At 36.5% G+C, this 17,256-nt stretch overlaps 3 protein-coding genes across 3 annotated transcripts in view; all 3 read right to left on the bottom strand.

Annotated features, from left to right (window-relative positions):
* Nucleotides 1-846: 846 nt before the first annotated feature.
* LOC132114524 (aminomethyltransferase, mitochondrial-like) lies at nt 847-5,574 on the bottom strand. The gene is made up of 9 exons (XM_059522682.1): nt 5,269-5,574; nt 3,918-4,085; nt 3,644-3,724; nt 3,409-3,540; nt 3,079-3,157; nt 2,771-2,916; nt 1,893-2,073; nt 1,667-1,822; nt 847-1,557 (listed from the first exon to the last, which is right to left on the bottom strand). Exons 1-9 carry the CDS (start codon nt 5,374-5,376, stop codon nt 1,379-1,381), a joined length of 1,230 nt encoding a protein of 409 aa, XP_059378665.1. The 5' UTR covers nt 5,377-5,574; the 3' UTR covers nt 847-1,378.
* Nucleotides 5,575-13,559: 7,985 nt separating this feature from the next.
* Nucleotides 13,560-15,919, bottom strand: LOC132114526 (hyaluronidase-3-like). The gene is made up of 3 exons (XM_059522683.1): nt 14,894-15,919; nt 14,202-14,291; nt 13,560-14,007 (listed from the first exon to the last, which is right to left on the bottom strand). Exons 1-3 carry the CDS (start codon nt 15,827-15,829, stop codon nt 13,747-13,749), a joined length of 1,287 nt encoding a protein of 428 aa, XP_059378666.1. The 5' UTR covers nt 15,830-15,919; the 3' UTR covers nt 13,560-13,746.
* A 605-nt stretch (nt 15,920-16,524) lies between these two features.
* LOC132114527 (N-alpha-acetyltransferase 80-like) overlaps nt 16,525-17,256 on the bottom strand; it is a 4,294-nt gene continuing 3,562 nt past the window's right edge. The window contains exon 2 of the mRNA XM_059522684.1: nt 16,525-17,256. This exon is cut by the window's right edge and continues 294 nt beyond it. Coding sequence (XP_059378667.1) covers nt 16,809-17,256 — 448 coding nt within the window. The 3' untranslated portion in view covers nt 16,525-16,808.

Genomic DNA, 17,256 nt, shown 5'->3' on the forward strand with positions numbered 1-17,256 from the left:
CCCAGGTAACCGATATCCAATGCCAGGTTGTGATGGTATATGTCTTTGGAAATGTTTGGGACGGAGTATCGTGCACGTTGCGGCTTCAGCTTCCACCATCTTCCCATCGGTAACTGCTTGCACGCCCGGCACGCTCCTCCTCTACGGCTCACATAACAGTAGAGAACTATGGGTAATGTAGTTCGCTGTATTACTCCAACCCAGGGCCTCTGCGAGAGACGTAAAATCGAGAACTACAGTTCCCAAATAATCAGCCTTTCACAACGTTCTTCAAAAAAAGTTACAACTTTATAAACTTTCCTGTATGAAAACAATAAGGACGCTAAACAGAACCGTCAGCATACCGTGACTCTTATAGTTTTATGATGCTAGTAATTCTCATTAAGTGAGACGGTGGTACATGTGGCTGTCCGTTTCTCAAAACCATTTATAAAACCCATTCATTCTTTAACAAGTTAATTATTCATAATACCAATACTTTTTTTACTTATATTAATAATAATACTTATTATTACTCATTGTCATAGATAGATAGATAGATAGATAGATAGATAGATAGATAGATAGATAGATAGATAGATAGATAGATAGATAGACAGACAGACATAAATATATAGATAGATATAAAGAAAGGGAGGATGAGGAGGGGGCAGATGAGGTGTGGGACAATCAACCAAGAAAAAGTTTATAAAATTATTTAGAAAATTAAATGATTCTACCACATTCCAAAAGAAAACAAAAATAGAAATGTTCTTTCAAACCCGAAAGACTAGACAGTGATGTGTTCTAAACTTAATGACATTAATAATACTACAGCATGACAACCTACTCAGAGAAATTAGGCACCTTTCTAATATAATTTATCTCATTCAGATTGGCTTTGTTAATTATTTTATCATTGTACATCATAAAGCTGTGACACTAAAACAGTACACTGGCATAAAATTAACCAGATGTGTGGTAAACTTATTAAAGGAATCTTAGTCAATAGTCTTTAAAACAGACGTCAACTTCCCACACTCAAACTAACATCTTAAGTGCTCTATGTTAGACACACACACAGAAACAGCAAGTGGTCCTTTCCCACATTCTGACATTTCAATTGATTTGAATTTCTAGCGAAGGGGCCAAAATGTTGTGCAATGATTAAAGAACGTCCTGGAATGTCATTTAAATGGAAGTAAATTATGTTTGTGTTTTAAAGTTTGCATTTGTTCAATTGCTCAATGCTGGTGTATGTCTCAGGCTTTGTGTAATCTCTAATGTTGGTCTCCATTCCAGCGGCAATCCAGTGGCAGTGACCTCCACTGCTAAATACTACCAGACCAGTCTTCAACAGACCCTCTCGTAAACACAGAAGGTTTTATGATCAGTAGGTCTACTGGCCCATGTAGTACTTGGTGGGCACGAATGGCATCTTGCTGACCACTGCTGGCACTGCTTTCTTCCTCACTTCCACCTGGATTGATGTGCCCACTTTGCTGAAGCCAGCTTCCACGTAGCCCATGGCAACATTTTGTTTGAGGCAGGGAGAGGGGCATCCACTGGTGACCTCCCCTAAAATAATGTGGGCAGTAAAGAAAATCATACAGGTTCAGAATGACATATCGGTGAATAATTGATGATGATTTTAAACTACTCCTTTAAACACAAATACATTTGTTACCTATAACCCTGGAGTCAGATGACAGGATTGGTGTGTGCTGTCTGACAGGTGGTCCTGCAGAGATCAGTCCCACTCGCTTTCTCAGAGTCTTGGCCTTTATTTGTGGAACAATGATGTCAGCACCGGGAAAATCTTGTGCCTGTCGCCGACGCTTACCTTAACACACACAAATACATTAGCATTCAATAAACATGCATGGGATATGATAATAAAAGTCTTGACGCACCTATAGTCCAAACAAGACTTGCTTCCACAGGTGTGGTGGTCTCATCAATGTCATTGCCATAGAGACAAAGTCCCGCCTCCAGCCTGAGACTGTCTCTGGCACCGAGACCAGCGAGTTTCACCTCACCATCAGCTAACAACTTTTCAGTCAGTGAGACAATGTCTCCACTTGGTACTGAGATCTGAATAAATCATAAATAAAGTAAATACAAGAACATAAACTTTACAGACATGCCAAAAAATAAAAGTGTTTAAAACTAGCTATTAAAAACTATTTTTAATGGATAGATTAATCAGACATATCTAACAGTTCTTACACTGTAACAAATAAATTAATAATTAAAAGAGAGGGGGGGGTGCCTCTAATGATTTTTAATAGTCATGAAAACAGAAAAGTCTGGAGTTTTTTTTTTTTTTTTAAAAGAAAGTCTCTTATAATCACCAATGCTGCATTTATTTGATTAAAATACAGTAAAAACAGAAATATTGTTAACAATTTTACAATTTAAAATGACTTTTCTATTTATTCCTGTGGTGGCAAAGCTGAATCTTCAGCAGTCATTACTCTAGTCTTCAGTGTCACATGATCCTCCAGAAATCATTCTAATATGCTGATTTGGAGCTCAAGAAACATTACTTTTATTATCAATGTTGAAAACAGTTCAACTGCTTAATATGTCTGTGGAAAATGTTTTTTGATGAATAGAAACCTTAAACAAATCTTTTGTAACATTATAAATGTCTTAACTGTCACCTTTGACCAGTTGAGTGCGTCTTTGTTAAATAAAAGTATTAATTTATTTAAAAACCTCAAACTTTTGAACAATAGTAAATAATTTCAGTCTAGTTGTCATACAGTCAGATGGAGATCACACCCACCTCAACTCCATCCTCCCCTGTATATCCGCAGCGTGTGACTCTGCAGCCCTGAATGCCAAACACTGGGGTCAAAACACTGGTCATAAAGGTCAGCTTCCTGAGGTCATCACCCACACCTTTCTGCAGAACCTGGGCCATTGATGGGCCTGCAAACAATATGAATAAACATATAACCGATGTAAAATCGAATGCCCCAAAAATGTATATAATGCATTTAAATAACACACACACACCAATGTATTCTAAAAATATAAAACAGGAATGTGGGCAGGATTACAATGCAAGTATACCACAGACCGATGACTTACCCTGCAAAGCAAGAAGACTTTCTTCCATGAACTCCAAATCTACATCATGACCTGCTGCTTTAAACTCCTGCAGTCGGGCCTACAAGAAAACGAACATACATTTGAAAAAACACATGTGTAAGCAAATAAATATACACAAATAAAAATTATAAATAGACTGACTGCATTAAAAAAATTGAAATGACAAATGTTAAGGAACTTTGACGCCCTCTTGTGGTGTGTAAGGGGGGTTAATATTTTCCAGTCATAATACAAGAATATTTGAATGCCCTGATCAACCAATCAGAATCAAGTAAATGAATATGTTTACTGATCATTAACTGTACTTGCCTGCATATGAGCAGAGTCTTTGTCCGCACAGCCAGCATTGGAGACAACATACAGGTAACCCTGATCTGTCTTGGTCACTATCAGATCATCCATGATTCCTCCTTTAGTGTTTGTGAAGAGAGAGAGAGCGCCCTAGAGAAAAAAAAAAAAAAGAGAGACTAAATATTGCTTGTGCTTTTTTTTTCTACTAAAGTTGACCATTATGTGTGTGTGTGTGTGTGTGTGTTAGCGTTACCTGGTTGTCTTTTAGTTCAGCAATGTCTCCAACAATCAGAGACTCTATGAACTTCACTCTGTCTCTACCATAGACTTTAGTCTATGTGGAGAAAACAGCAAATATTCATTAGACAAACTTCAAACTATAGTCTCAAAATAATGGACAGCCAATACTACTGGTCTAATGTGGCATTTTAAGCTGATATTTTACTTAATTTTGTAAACATGTTTTAGATCAAAACAAACCATATGAATTGGTCTACGTACAGTACATGAAATGTCTACACACTGACCTGCAGCATGTGACTGACGTCGAAGATGGAGCAGTGCTGGCGTGTGTGCATGTGTGAGTTAATGTGACTGTCTTTGTATTGCACAGGCATACTCCATCCTGCAAACTCCACCATCTTACCACCCTGAGCCCTGTGGAAGTCATACAGCGGGGTCTTCTTGAGAGCCACCTAGACACAGAGAAAAATCAATGCAAATAAACCTGTTGGATAAAGTTAATATTTATATAAAACAGTAAATAATAACAAGAATTATTACAGTAACACAGTATAGTATAATTTGTAGTGTGTTATTACATCAGCTTAAGATACTGTGACCTTTGACCTCAAGAGCTGGAGCCTACCAACGAGTCTGCCCATTTTTTTTTATCTCACATTAGGCCACATTAGCTATTTACAATTTACGAAACCAGTCCAAAGTTAGCTAAGCAGTCTGAATGAGACACTAAAACACTATCTGATCCACAGAGAGTACATGTGTGCTTGAGGCTTTATCTTTATTACATTAGGTAATACATCACACACTCAAACTGGATAATTCAAGAGAATTCAATGCCTTGTGACTACCAGTGATTCAGTCTAATTATTTCATCACTGTTACTGGCATTATTACGCATACAGTTTTTATAAGATCATATTAATTGAGAGATTGCATAGAATATATCAATACGTTTTAATTCGTCACACCACAGGACCATTGAAAATGAACTAACAATGAAAAAAAGATTTGTAAATAATAATAATAATAAATTATTAATAATAAAAAATCAGAGCAATTGCCTAACCTAAAATATACAATTTCGTTTAAGTTTAAAATGCTCATAGACATACAACATAACATAATTTGCGACTCGAGTGCTGTCTACGTTTGATGACGTACAGGGTTTTCAGAATGAACACATTTTATTATGTTAAGTGAACTCTTACAAACAGTGTGTTGGGACAAAGACTATATTTTGTGAGCAGTGAACTCTGCATAGGGACCCTATGAGTCGGACCGCAGCTTGTGTGTTTCAGTGATTCACACAGTCCAAGCCACGAGGACTCTGCACGGATGGACGCTCTCGTGCTCTTCATTAGTGCAGCAGCTCGAGCGGAGAGCACAGCAGATGCGCGTGTTCCTCGTGCATGAACGACACCCTGAGCCAAAACAGACCCCTAAAACGCACTACATTCAACATCACCTCAGGAGTCAGGGCATTATACTGAAGCGCACCAAGTGCAAACTTTCCCTTCTCGAACTTTGCAGGAAATAAGACTTCTGTAAAGGTTTTACAAAGACATAGGTTTATTTTAAGTTGTTTAACGTTTGCATAGCTTATGATGTTTTTAATGATCCCAGTTCCGTGCATACCTCTGTGGAAGCTTGCCTATCCTGCCGCGCCGTTGCCACCAGACCGACATTTCGCGTTACCCTTGAAAGTCGGTTACAGAGTCCGTTTCCAAAAGCCCGAGAAAGCATGTTGTTTTGTTCAGTTACACACGAATTGTTCAAAAGCCCAGCGCAGTCACTGTCGACTCTCACACTGCTTTCACAGCAAAACAAGCCAGTGAATTCAGAGAATCCTGGGAAATGTAGTTGGAATTCCTGACGTACACGTGCTGTCGAGCAGCTCCCCACAGACACTTTTATCGGAATTAATCTTCCGGTAAACGATGGCATAAGACATTTGAGACCCGCAGCAAAAAAAAAAAAAAAAAAAAGACAGAAAAAAAAGAGGATTGTGTTTGGCGAGGAATATAACAATTATTTTAGTTCTTTTGATAAATAAATGTTTAGGTAAAAATGTAATGGCAATGCAACATAATAAAAAAAAGCTATAAAAATCCAAATTTTGTTATTTACTGAGCTCAGTAGTCAGTTTACAAATAATATGATTTCTTATTTCAACAGAAAAGAGCAAATAAGAAACACATTTCTTACAAAGGTGTGTTAAGAGGAGACCTTTTAATGTATCTTTCCTTAAGAGGAGACCTCTTTCCTTTTAATGGCCCCAGAGCCATCATTTCAGAAATGGGAACAGAAATGTCACATCTATTAGGACATTCTTGTTTGAATTTATTTATTTATTATTTATTTTTATTGTCTAATTGTCAGGGTTTTATATTAATTTTTTATCCCTTACTTTTAATTGGCCGAGAAATCAAATACACTGCTGGACAATTACCAATAATTTGTATATTATTTTATATTTTCTATAGGCTATTGTAATAAATGCTATGTCAGTTAGTACAGTATTATTAAGATACTTTGTTTAGCCTATCATCTGGAGATGACTTGAAACATAAACCATTTATTACAATCCTCCAGGTTTTCTATGCCTGCTTGGTCCTCGTTGTTAAATAGCACAAGGCCTAGTAAAAAAACAAACAAACAAACAAACAAACAAAGCTATAGGCCTATTTTTTATTCTTTCATATATAAAAAACTGAAAACAACAAAACTCTTAATATGAATCTTTAACTAGTCATTTAATATAGCAAGTGTAACTGCACTTATTTAATCTTCATGAACATAGTAACACGTTGTTCATTATTCGGATTGATTTGTCATAAGAGTCATTAGTTCGAGAACTACGCCGAAGGGAAAGAGCAAAGGCAAGGAAAACAATTAAACAGGTAAAAAAGAAATACTGGAGAGATTATTGTAGTTCTATAGGGAAGGAAACTGAATTAGGAGAGGTATGGAATATGTCAAAGAGAATGATTGGAATATATAAAACCAGAAATATGCCAGTACTTTCAGGAGAAGGAAGGACAGCTGTTACAGAAAAGGATAAGGCAGAATTATTAGTCAAAACCTTTCAGAAAGCGCATAGTAAAGAAAATCTTGATGAAAGTTACAGAATAAAAAGACAGGAAATTTTAAATCAACATCAGGACATTTATAATAAACGACCTGATGGCGAAGGAGCATTGGATACTGATTGTAAAATATGGGAACTTAAAAGAGTAGTACACAAAATAAAACAATCAGCACCTGGACAAGATGGAATTTATTATATTATGAATAATATGCAAATGATAAAATACTTAAAGTATTATTGGATTTATATAATAAGATATGGGTAGAAGGAAGAGTGCCGAAGTCATGGAAACATGCAATAATAATTCCTATAGCTAAACCAGGTAAAGATGCATCGATAGCAGGGAATTACAGGCCAATTGCACTTACATCAAATCAATGTAAATTAATGGAAAAAATGATTGTAAATAGATAAAATTATATACTTGAGAGTAAGGGAGTATTGGCACCTAATCAATATGGTTTTAGGAAAGGTCGATCAACATTAGATGCTTTGGTAAAGCTGGAAACGGATATAAAAAAAGCTATAGCAGTTAAAGAGGGATTAGGGGCAGTTTACTTTGATATGGAAAAGGCATATGACATGTTATGGAAAGAGGGGTTACTTATTAAAATGAAGAGAATTGGAATAGAAGGAAGAATGTTTAATTGGGTTTTAAGTTTTTTATTTGACAGAACAATTCAAGTTCAAGTCGGTGGTGAAGTATCTCAGATCAAAAGTGTGGAAAATGGAACACCTCAGGGAAGTGTAATTAGTCCTATATTATTTAATATTATGATAAATGATATTTTTGGAAATGTGGCACCAGGAATTAGCACTGGATTATATGCAGATGATGGAATCATGTGGAAAAGAGGAAGGAATATATCTTTTAATACAGATAAAATTCAGGAAGCCATAGAAATAGTTGAAAAGTGGTCAGTCGAATGGGGATTCAAATTTTCAATATCTAAAACATGTTATCAGATATTTACTAGGAAGAAAATTAAAGGGGAGAAAAGGTTAAAATTATATGGGGCTTCTTGTGGTTTGATGATAAATTGACCTGGAAGGATCAAATAGATTATATATTAAAGAAATGTGCTAAAGTTTTAAACCTAATGAGGGCAGTAGCAGGACAAGACTGGGGGGCTAACAAACAGTCATTAAAGGGCATTTATGTTGGTCTTATGCGATCAACACTAGATTATGGATGCATTGTTTATGAGTCAGCATCATCAACGTTGCTAAAGAAACTAGATGTCATGCAAACTAAGGCATTAAGACTTATTATAGGAGCAGTTAAAACCACGCCAATTGCAGTATTGCAAGTAGAAACATCACAAATGCCATTATATATAAGAAGACAGAAATTAGCTATGGCATACTGGATAAATCTTCAGGGACAAAGGGATAATCATCCTGTAAGGGAAGTCCTGAATGACTGCTGGGAAATTTTAAATGTAACCGGTAAAGGATTTGCTTGGAAAATAAAGGGGTGGGTTAATGAAGGTGGTTTAGAATTGATATCGTTTGCTCCAGTAGTGATAATGTCCCCAATTCCACCTTGGCTAATAGCACAACCTGAAATAGATACACAATTACACGAGAATAGAAGGGAAATGAGTGAAGCTGTTAGTTTAATTACATATGTGAGTGAATATATCAAAAACACACATTATTCATTTCTTCAAATATACACAGACGGATCAAAGAATGTAGATAATGGCAGGACAGGGGCTGCCTTCTATGTTACAGAGTTTGAGGTGAAAAAGGCTGGAAGAATAACAAATGGTACATCAATATATACGGGTGAGATGATAGCGATTTTAATGGCACTTGAGTGGGTCTATGAAGTTAGACCTGATAAAGTAATAATATGTACTGATTCAATGGCTGTTCTTAACAGTCTACAATCCTTCGAAACAAATAGAACTGACATTTTAATAGAAATCATGATCAGGTTGTACAGTTTAAAACAAATGAGAATTATAATTCGATTTATGTGGGTACCAGCACATGTGGGAATTCAAGGGAATGAGGAAGCAGACAAAGTAGCAAAAGAATCATTAAAAATGGAAGAACCAAATATAAACATATCACTCAGTAGATCAGAAGGTAAACAGTTAATTTTAGAAGCGTGCAATAAAAAATGGCAGACAGATTGGGATACATGTCATAAGGGGCGGTATTTTTATAGGATTCAAAAAACGGTAAAGAAAAGCAAAATAAGTCTCAATTTAAGTAGAAGAGAACAAATTATTTTTACACATTTACGAACAGGGCATTCTAATTTAAATTACACTTTACACATTATAGGGAAGCACAACACAGGTTTATGTGAGGTTTGTTTGGTAGATGAGACGGTAGAACATGTTTTTAAGGAATGTAAAGCATATGAAGAAGAAAGGAGGATTCTTAAGGAAGATCTTCAAGCAGTAGGTTGCCGGGAATTCAATATAACTAATATATTAAATGATAGTTCAAATTCAAGGAAACAGATAAATGTAGTCATAAAATTCATCAAGAAGTGTGGGTTATATTATAGGATATAGAAATTAGTTCATTCTTTTCACACTCCATCACAGTAGGTGGCGGTATACACCTTTGAAGTTGGTTCGCAACCCGCCATAAAACCAAAAGAAGAAGTAGAAGAAGAACTACGCCGATCGTGTGCAGTTTTGAGCCGCCAAAAGGAACCGATTCATACGAGTCATTGGTTCGAGAATCGATGTAACACATGATCTGATCTCGGTTCCCAACGCTAGCTAGCTCAATTTCGCTTAGTCTTCAAGAAAACGTACAAACATTTTTTATGTTGTAGTTTTGATATTACCCTAATACAGTTTATGACATAATGTATATATAAGAACACATTCTTACTATTAAGCTGCATATTAAGACATTTTCTTGCAATATTAGAGTTTTGTATTAGAAAATACACAAAGTCAACATGATTGTTTGGTCCCAAACCTATAAATAACCGTTCTTCTCGTCCATGAGGCAGCAGCTATTTTGGGTCTGGGGATTTTGAGCTGTATTTAGGGGTAGAGGTGCCAGGCGGACGAGACGGACACAGATCATTTCAGACCGTTCAATTCACGGCGGTTTCTCTGGCTTTTCTTTAGTGTTTGTCAACAACACAACGACCCACAGACGTTCATTAGCGTTTGATGAACACACAGTCAGAGGGTAAGTCTACACGCACACAGACATCAGTTTACCACTAAGAAATATTGTGCAGTTTTGAGTTAGTGCGCATATGTGGACCATAGAGAGACATCAAACATGAGATCATTTGCTACTGATCTTTGTTCAATCTACTCAGCCAAAATTAATCGGAGACTCATGGGTTCTATTCTATTCCGTTTTACTCTCTAAATCTGATATAAACACACACACACACACACACACACACACACACACACATATATATATATACATACACATATATTATATATATGCTGGATATAGTGTGTGTGTGTTATTGTGAACAGCAGGCTACCAAACAAACAAATGTCCATGTTTATTCAATATCAGACATGGAAAATTTAACATCACTGCTGACTTTACAGACTTAAACTGGTTTGAGTCATGCATCAAAGTTGGAAAAATGTTTGAGATTAATACAGCTGTTCATTACAGCCTCAAACTTATTTATATAAAAGCATATTTAACATCAGTAAATCTGTTTTAACTGTACAATGTAATTGCTTTTCCCTTAATTTAGCATACTTAATTCAGCATTTAGCTACCAAACTGTATATATCTTTTGCTTTTGTTTGGAGAAATAGTTCACTCAAACTTATAATACTGCCTTCATTTATTTACCCTCATGTCATCTACCATAGAACTTTTCTTTCTTCATGGGAATGCAAAAGGTGAAAATTTGAAGACTGTTTCCCTGCTCCATCCCATGGAATTACAGTGACTGAAATTGCACATTAAAGTAATCATATGACTTTTAAATATTTGCAATATTGTGCAGAAGTTGTATGGAGCACTTTCATGGTGTTCTTTTTTTTTAATCTTAAAATCTCTGGTCTCCATTCATTGTAATTGCATGGAAATGTGAGACCAGTGCAAAATGTATTTTGTGTTCTATAAAAGACAGAATTGTACACAAAATAACATGTTGATTTTTGAATCTTTGAATCAGGTTTTCATTCTCTGTCTGTCAGTGGTGGGAGTGATCATGAAGTCCACTCCTTCTCCTCCTCCAGCATTTGTTCGTGTCAGCGAGCGAGACCTGACAGAGATTGAGCTCTATTCCGTTGACTCTATCAATGACCTGCACCGCACACACTCTGAACAGCACAGCAAAGGTATTTCATCATGTCAGACAGTGTATGTATGACTTTGAAATCCTTACTAATTTCTATAAAACTCAAACCCTCCTCTCACTATCAGCTGTTCAGCCACCCCGTCCTCCTCCTCCGACCTCCAATGGGAACCTCCAGATGCAAGATCAAGGAGTTGTCTATCAAACAGGTCAACCAGTCAGAAGGCCCTGTGTGAGCAGACTGAATGACAAATGCACTTCCACTAGGCGGCACTATTTTTTAGCCTGTGCAGCCATTGTTGCGTTCCTCCTTACTCTCATTCTTATCTTCAGTTTTTTAGGTGAGTAAATCTGTTTGTTAAAGCTGAAATTATGAAGTTAATGTTTGAAGGCTGGACTAAAAGAAATGTTTTGGCTTCAATACAAGTCAAGGTCCATTGATTGCTTTTGTAGCATAATCTTGTAATTTACACTATACAGAGCCCCTTAAGGGGATATGGTGATAGAAAAAAATCAGATGAGAGGAAATTACATTTCAATGCTTTTGTGTTCTCATACTTGTGTTCCCAGTAGTTTTCTTTAACAAATCCTTTGCGTTTTCCCGCAAAGGTATGTTTTAAGTCGCAAAACCGTTTAGGTCCATGCAAGACTGTTGTGCCGAGAAACTTTGCATGCTGTTGCAAAAGTTGTCTAAATTGCCCTTTTTGGAGCTGGAATATATTTCTATGTATTTCTCTGTCTTACTTTGAATGCAGTTTTTGTTGCCTGTTGAATTGTTGTTTCATCAAATAATGTGTTTTCTGTTGCTAACCCTCCAGTCCAGCAGAGCAGTGCTCTCCACACACTTTTGGAGATGGTGAAACAGAAACAGGAAACAGCTGAAGAAATCTCAGAACTCCTACAAGAGCTGCACAAGTTGCACATCAACCTCACAGTGCAGCGACCATAACAACAAATCATTCGACACAGATCCACAGGAGAAACATTACTGCACTGTGACAAGAAGAGCACTGATTACTTCACATCAACGTGTGATTCTGTCTTAAAGGCTTCTAGTACTTTAGTGGAATCCGTTATATTGCTTAAAAACGTTCACTTGGTCTGCTGATTTTTGTGCAGTGTAACTGGACAATAATGTATTAATTAATGGACTTTTCACCAGTATTCTTTTGTACACTTAAATGCTTACACACTAGTCGGCAACTGGCTATATTAGTTTCACTACAGCAACTAATAACACAAAATAACACACACACAAAATGAATAATCATACTTGTAATTATATTTTAATTCATTATCACTCTAACAAACATTAAATTGTAATGTAAAACATGCTTGATCAAGGGTGTTTTGAATGAGCTAGAACTTTCACTATTGTGAGCAATTGTAAGTGATTGTAGAACGACTGTAAATAATTATATAGACCATAATATTCTATTTAATAAGATTTTTTTTTAAAACCATAATAAATATAAATGAAAATGTTCTCACATTTTGTGGAGTCCTGGTTTTATTGTGAAAGGTTTATCTGTGCACATTATTACAAATAACAAAAATGTCTTCGTAATCTTTCATCAAAAATACAACTAGCCTCTTGAAATGACTTACCTTTGACTCTGCTTGTCAACGGGAGAATGATAACATAAAAACCTTTTAATGTCAGACTTACTATGAGATATGAGGTTATTAATCTATGCTTTTGCTAAAGTCAATAGACCACATTATTTAAACTTGGTTACAAACATTTTTGTAACCCTTTTTTATTATTAGTGTTCAACAGCAGAATTCCTGCTGGAAAATGACATTACCCATGATTCTGCAAGGAAATCTCCACCAATCAAGAGATTAGAATCAAGCAAATCATCATAGAAGGCTTCTTTACTAACCGTTCAATCCCTTGAAGCACTGCAGATGTCTTTCTATGCTTACACTACCTAAATATTTGTATAGTGATGGCCAAAATGATTAAAACACCAGCTAAAAAATGGTTTTAAGTCCATTATTTCTATCTTTTGCTGTATAGTTTTTTGTTTGCACAAGGAGTCTGACAACGGCCAGTGCTACACACGGAGATCTGGTCTCACCATCATTCAGTCCGTCTAGAATAACATGAAGAAACAGAACAAACTGACACAGACTAAATCCAGAAGAACTGGCAACGTCTCCACAATGCTTCAATAAACCTACTTGCAAAGCTACCTGAAAGTGCACAAAAAAGCTTTTTTTAATGCATAGTGTGGTCACACTAAATGTTAATTTAATTTAGTTAATAGTAGTTAATTGATAAAGTAAATCTATTTATGACATTATTTTTTGACAGCATCTTCATTTTAGAGCATTTTTACACAAGTGTGAAAAACTTTTCACAGTACTGTAGGTTTCTTGAAGCATTTTGGACATTGCCACAGTTCTTCTGGATTTAGTCTGTATCGGTTTCTTCATGTCATTCCAGACAGACTGGATAATGGTGAGTTACAGCTAAATAGCTTTTTAGGCACTGTTACTGTTACATCTTACTCTGTTTTGATTTTTAACACTTCCTTTTCACCATTCAATCATTTTGTGGATAAACTCAACTGAAACTCTACATTTCTTTTTATTCTGTTTAACTCATAAATGTCACATTACAAATAAAATAGGTTGCAAGCAGAGTTTCACATTAACATGTATTTGCTTTTGTTGTTGTTGGATGAATCCAAGTCATTGTTATTATGTGTGTGGTTTATAAATAATAATATGGAAATTCAGAACAGCAAATACATTCTTAGGAAATTCTTTGCTCACAGTGTTCTCCACTCCATCCTTCAAAGCAGATACACCTAAACTTTGACCTCATGTCACTGAGAGGAAAAGCTTCATGGGTACCATGTAGAGGGATCATGTAACCTGAGTGAGGGACCCGTCGAGCGCACCGTCCCTGGGCATTACACATTCTTTTACTGCAGTTCCTGACACCGGCCTGCAGGGAGGCGACATATTCTCCCAATACTGAGCTGATGTAATCACGCAAGAGATCGCACTGCCGCTGGAGAAAGACGGAAATATATAACAGCTGCAGCATTAGGTAACAAGATATGTGCTAAGTCTAATATCAAATAGTAAGCATTTGGACTTATAGGGAGCATTAGATTCTTGCACAAAGGTAAATACAGACTATAAACCCTTACACACACACACACACACACACACACACAGTTGTATATATAAGGGCCTACTGACCTTAGACTTGGCAAAACTCAGCTCGCCCCATAACACAACTCCAGTGGCACCTAAAGCAGCACTCTCACCTAGTGTGTGCTCCAAATCCGTCTGAAAAGATACACACATATTACACAGCTTCACAGAAGAATGTAGTTTATAAAGTCAGATCAGCCTGAATTATATTATATTCTAGCCATTGCTGATAACTGATAATTATTTCATTGTTATGGCTTCTGACCAGAATTAAAATGGTCCAATATTAAAATTCAAAAATATTTTGTATGAATAAATATAACAATGAAAATTAACATTTTGAAAAATGATATACTTATATTACTGTATATTATGGCCATTGCTGATAACTGATAATTATTTTATTGGTATGGCTTTTGACCAGAATTAAAATTTTACTATATTAAAATTTAAAAATATCTTGTGTGAATAAGAATACTTAAATATTTTAAATAAAATGCTTTTAAATGCTAGTTGAATTGAGCTATCACAACATGTACAGTTTAATACATTTTGAAATTGACTAAAGATTACATTTAGCAGTGATGTTTTAATAAATATTAAACAATCACAATTTGGCCGCAAGCTCATAAGTAAACCCCTCCTCTTTCGATATCTATTCTATTATGATAAAACTGGAGCTCAGAACAAACACAAAACGCAGTGTGGAAACTGTTAAAGGGTTCTTGTGTAGGTACCCGATTAAGAAATTCCAATGTGTGTGTGAATGCCAATCTGGTGTAGGGAAAAACAGGAAGTGCTTCAGTGCCAGATGAATGCTGGGATGCCACTCGGAGAGCCTCAAGTACACGGTGTCTCACCATGAGTTGAGCGTGTGTGTGTCCTGCCATCTTACGCCACAAATAAATGCTGGGATACAAAGCAGTGGAGTGTTGCCACAAAAATGCCAGTTTATCATTCAGTGTCTCTGTTCCATTGTGGCACTGCCCCGTGTATCCACTCTGTCCTTGGCCATGATTGTTATAGCAACTGGGAAATCCATAAAACCCCCATAATCCCTCTGGGCGGAGGCGAACAGCTAGGCGTAGGGTCTCTTCCATAAATGCTCTTGCTGTTAATTCAAACTCTGCTTTCGCCTCAGATTTCACTTCCTCTTCTGACATATCTGGATGTTTCCAGCTAACCAGCTTTTTTGAAAATTTCCGATATACGATTCTGTTCCCAAAGTTCCACACCCATACAGGCTGCCATTCTTCCCAATCTAGCACGGCTAATCCGCTGAATGTCTTTCTCAATACCTCACTGATCTGCACCTTGGCCAGTGAGAGGTGAGCATTCAGGATTCCTAGTTGAGGCAGGCCACCATTGATCTTTGAGCCCTGATGGTTGATGTAGGGGTAAAGGCCCAGATGCCGCTGATAAAATATGCTCATATTCTGACCCTGAAATCTCTGCTTTGAGTTATGTATGATGTTGAACTGGCGCAGTGGCAGGGAGACCCCGTATCGATGCTGACACCAAGCTGTAGGTATATTCCAGATCACTGAAAAGCCACGCCTCTCGATGACTGACTCCTCCCCCTCAACCATATTCTGAACAGAGTTGCTGGTAGTCAAAATGATTGACAGGGCTAAAGTGAGGATGGGATGGTGAATAGATAATCTCAGAAACATGCCTATGAAATACACACACAAATTAGTGTTATTTACATTTTTGCATTTAGCAGTCGCTTTTATCCAAAGCGTGCATTCAGGCTATAATTTTTTTTTTTTAAAAAAATTAGCAGTTTACATTAAAATAATAATAATAATAATTTATTGCAGTCACCAACCAACTACTCTAAATTACTAATCTTGAAATGATAAAAAAATAAATGTTGACCAGTTACAGGTCATACTATACGTGCACTATACTTTTCTATATTTACATACAATACTGTCCAAAAGCTTGGGGTTAAAATTGGTGTTTCTTTTTGTTGTTTCTTTAATTAAAAAATTAGGCACTCTTGTTTTCAACATTGATAATAATAAAAATGTTTCTTGAGCACCAAATCAGCATATTAGAATGATTTCTGATGGATCGTGTAACACTAAACACTGGAGTCATGGCTGCTGAAAATTCAGCTTTGCGTCACAGGAATAAATTACATTTTAAAACATATTAAAAGTAGAAAACTTATTTTATTTGTAATATTTCACAATATTTCTTGTTTTACTGTTATTTGGTCAAATAAATGCAGAGCATAGAATACTTTTTTTCAAAACATTAAAACATATTACTTATTTTAACATAAGTCTGTGTAAACAATCTGCATCAACTACCCAACCTCAAATACTGATCCAATGAAATGACAAGCGTAACACTTGAAAAGTTTATAGAAAGTTTTTATTTTGATGTAATCCATTAAAAGTAGCTCATAATCTCACCAGTGACATTTGTTTTAGAGAGATGTGATAAGATACATCCTTTAAATTATTATTTTTTTCAGCAGTTAAAACAAAGGAAACATTGGTATTAAGGCACTTTCAGATTGCCACAGTATTTTGAGTCAATACAGTTCAAACAGTTCAGGTTTATGAGATCCTTCTTGTCCTGTAAACACTATTTGTGTATCCCTGAATTATTACAGACTGAAGAAGAGCAGTATGAGTCTCAGATGTCCTTGTGCATCCAGAAGATGGGCAGCCCTCTGTTGTCAGTGTACGGCGTTTGCTCCAGAGTCTGTGTAACTTGAGCCAAGGATGACAGGGGACAAGATGGTAGAGGTGGAGGAGCAGGAGGACTGGAGAGTGGAGGAGGTGGTGGAGGAGGAGGAGGAAGAGGTGGTGGTAAAATGGAAGGTACAGTTGATGCAGGATTGTTAAAATTACCATCACTCTTCCTCCCTTCTTCCTCCTCCTCTGCACTTTTACAGAACTTGTGCAGCACCTCCATGGGCATGAAGGAGGCCAGCGTCCCGACACTTTGGACAGGTTTGGACAGCACAAACCCTAGATGGGCATAGAAGTGCTGCTTATCATGGGTGGTAAGACACAATCGGGTGCAGCCCCGTCCTTTGGCATACCACTCAACACCCTCCATCAGGATACGGCCATAACCC

Source organism: Carassius carassius, chromosome 34 (genome assembly GCF_963082965.1).
Source record: "Carassius carassius chromosome 34, fCarCar2.1, whole genome shotgun sequence".
Classification (NCBI taxonomy): Eukaryota; Metazoa; Chordata; class Actinopteri; order Cypriniformes; family Cyprinidae; genus Carassius; species Carassius carassius.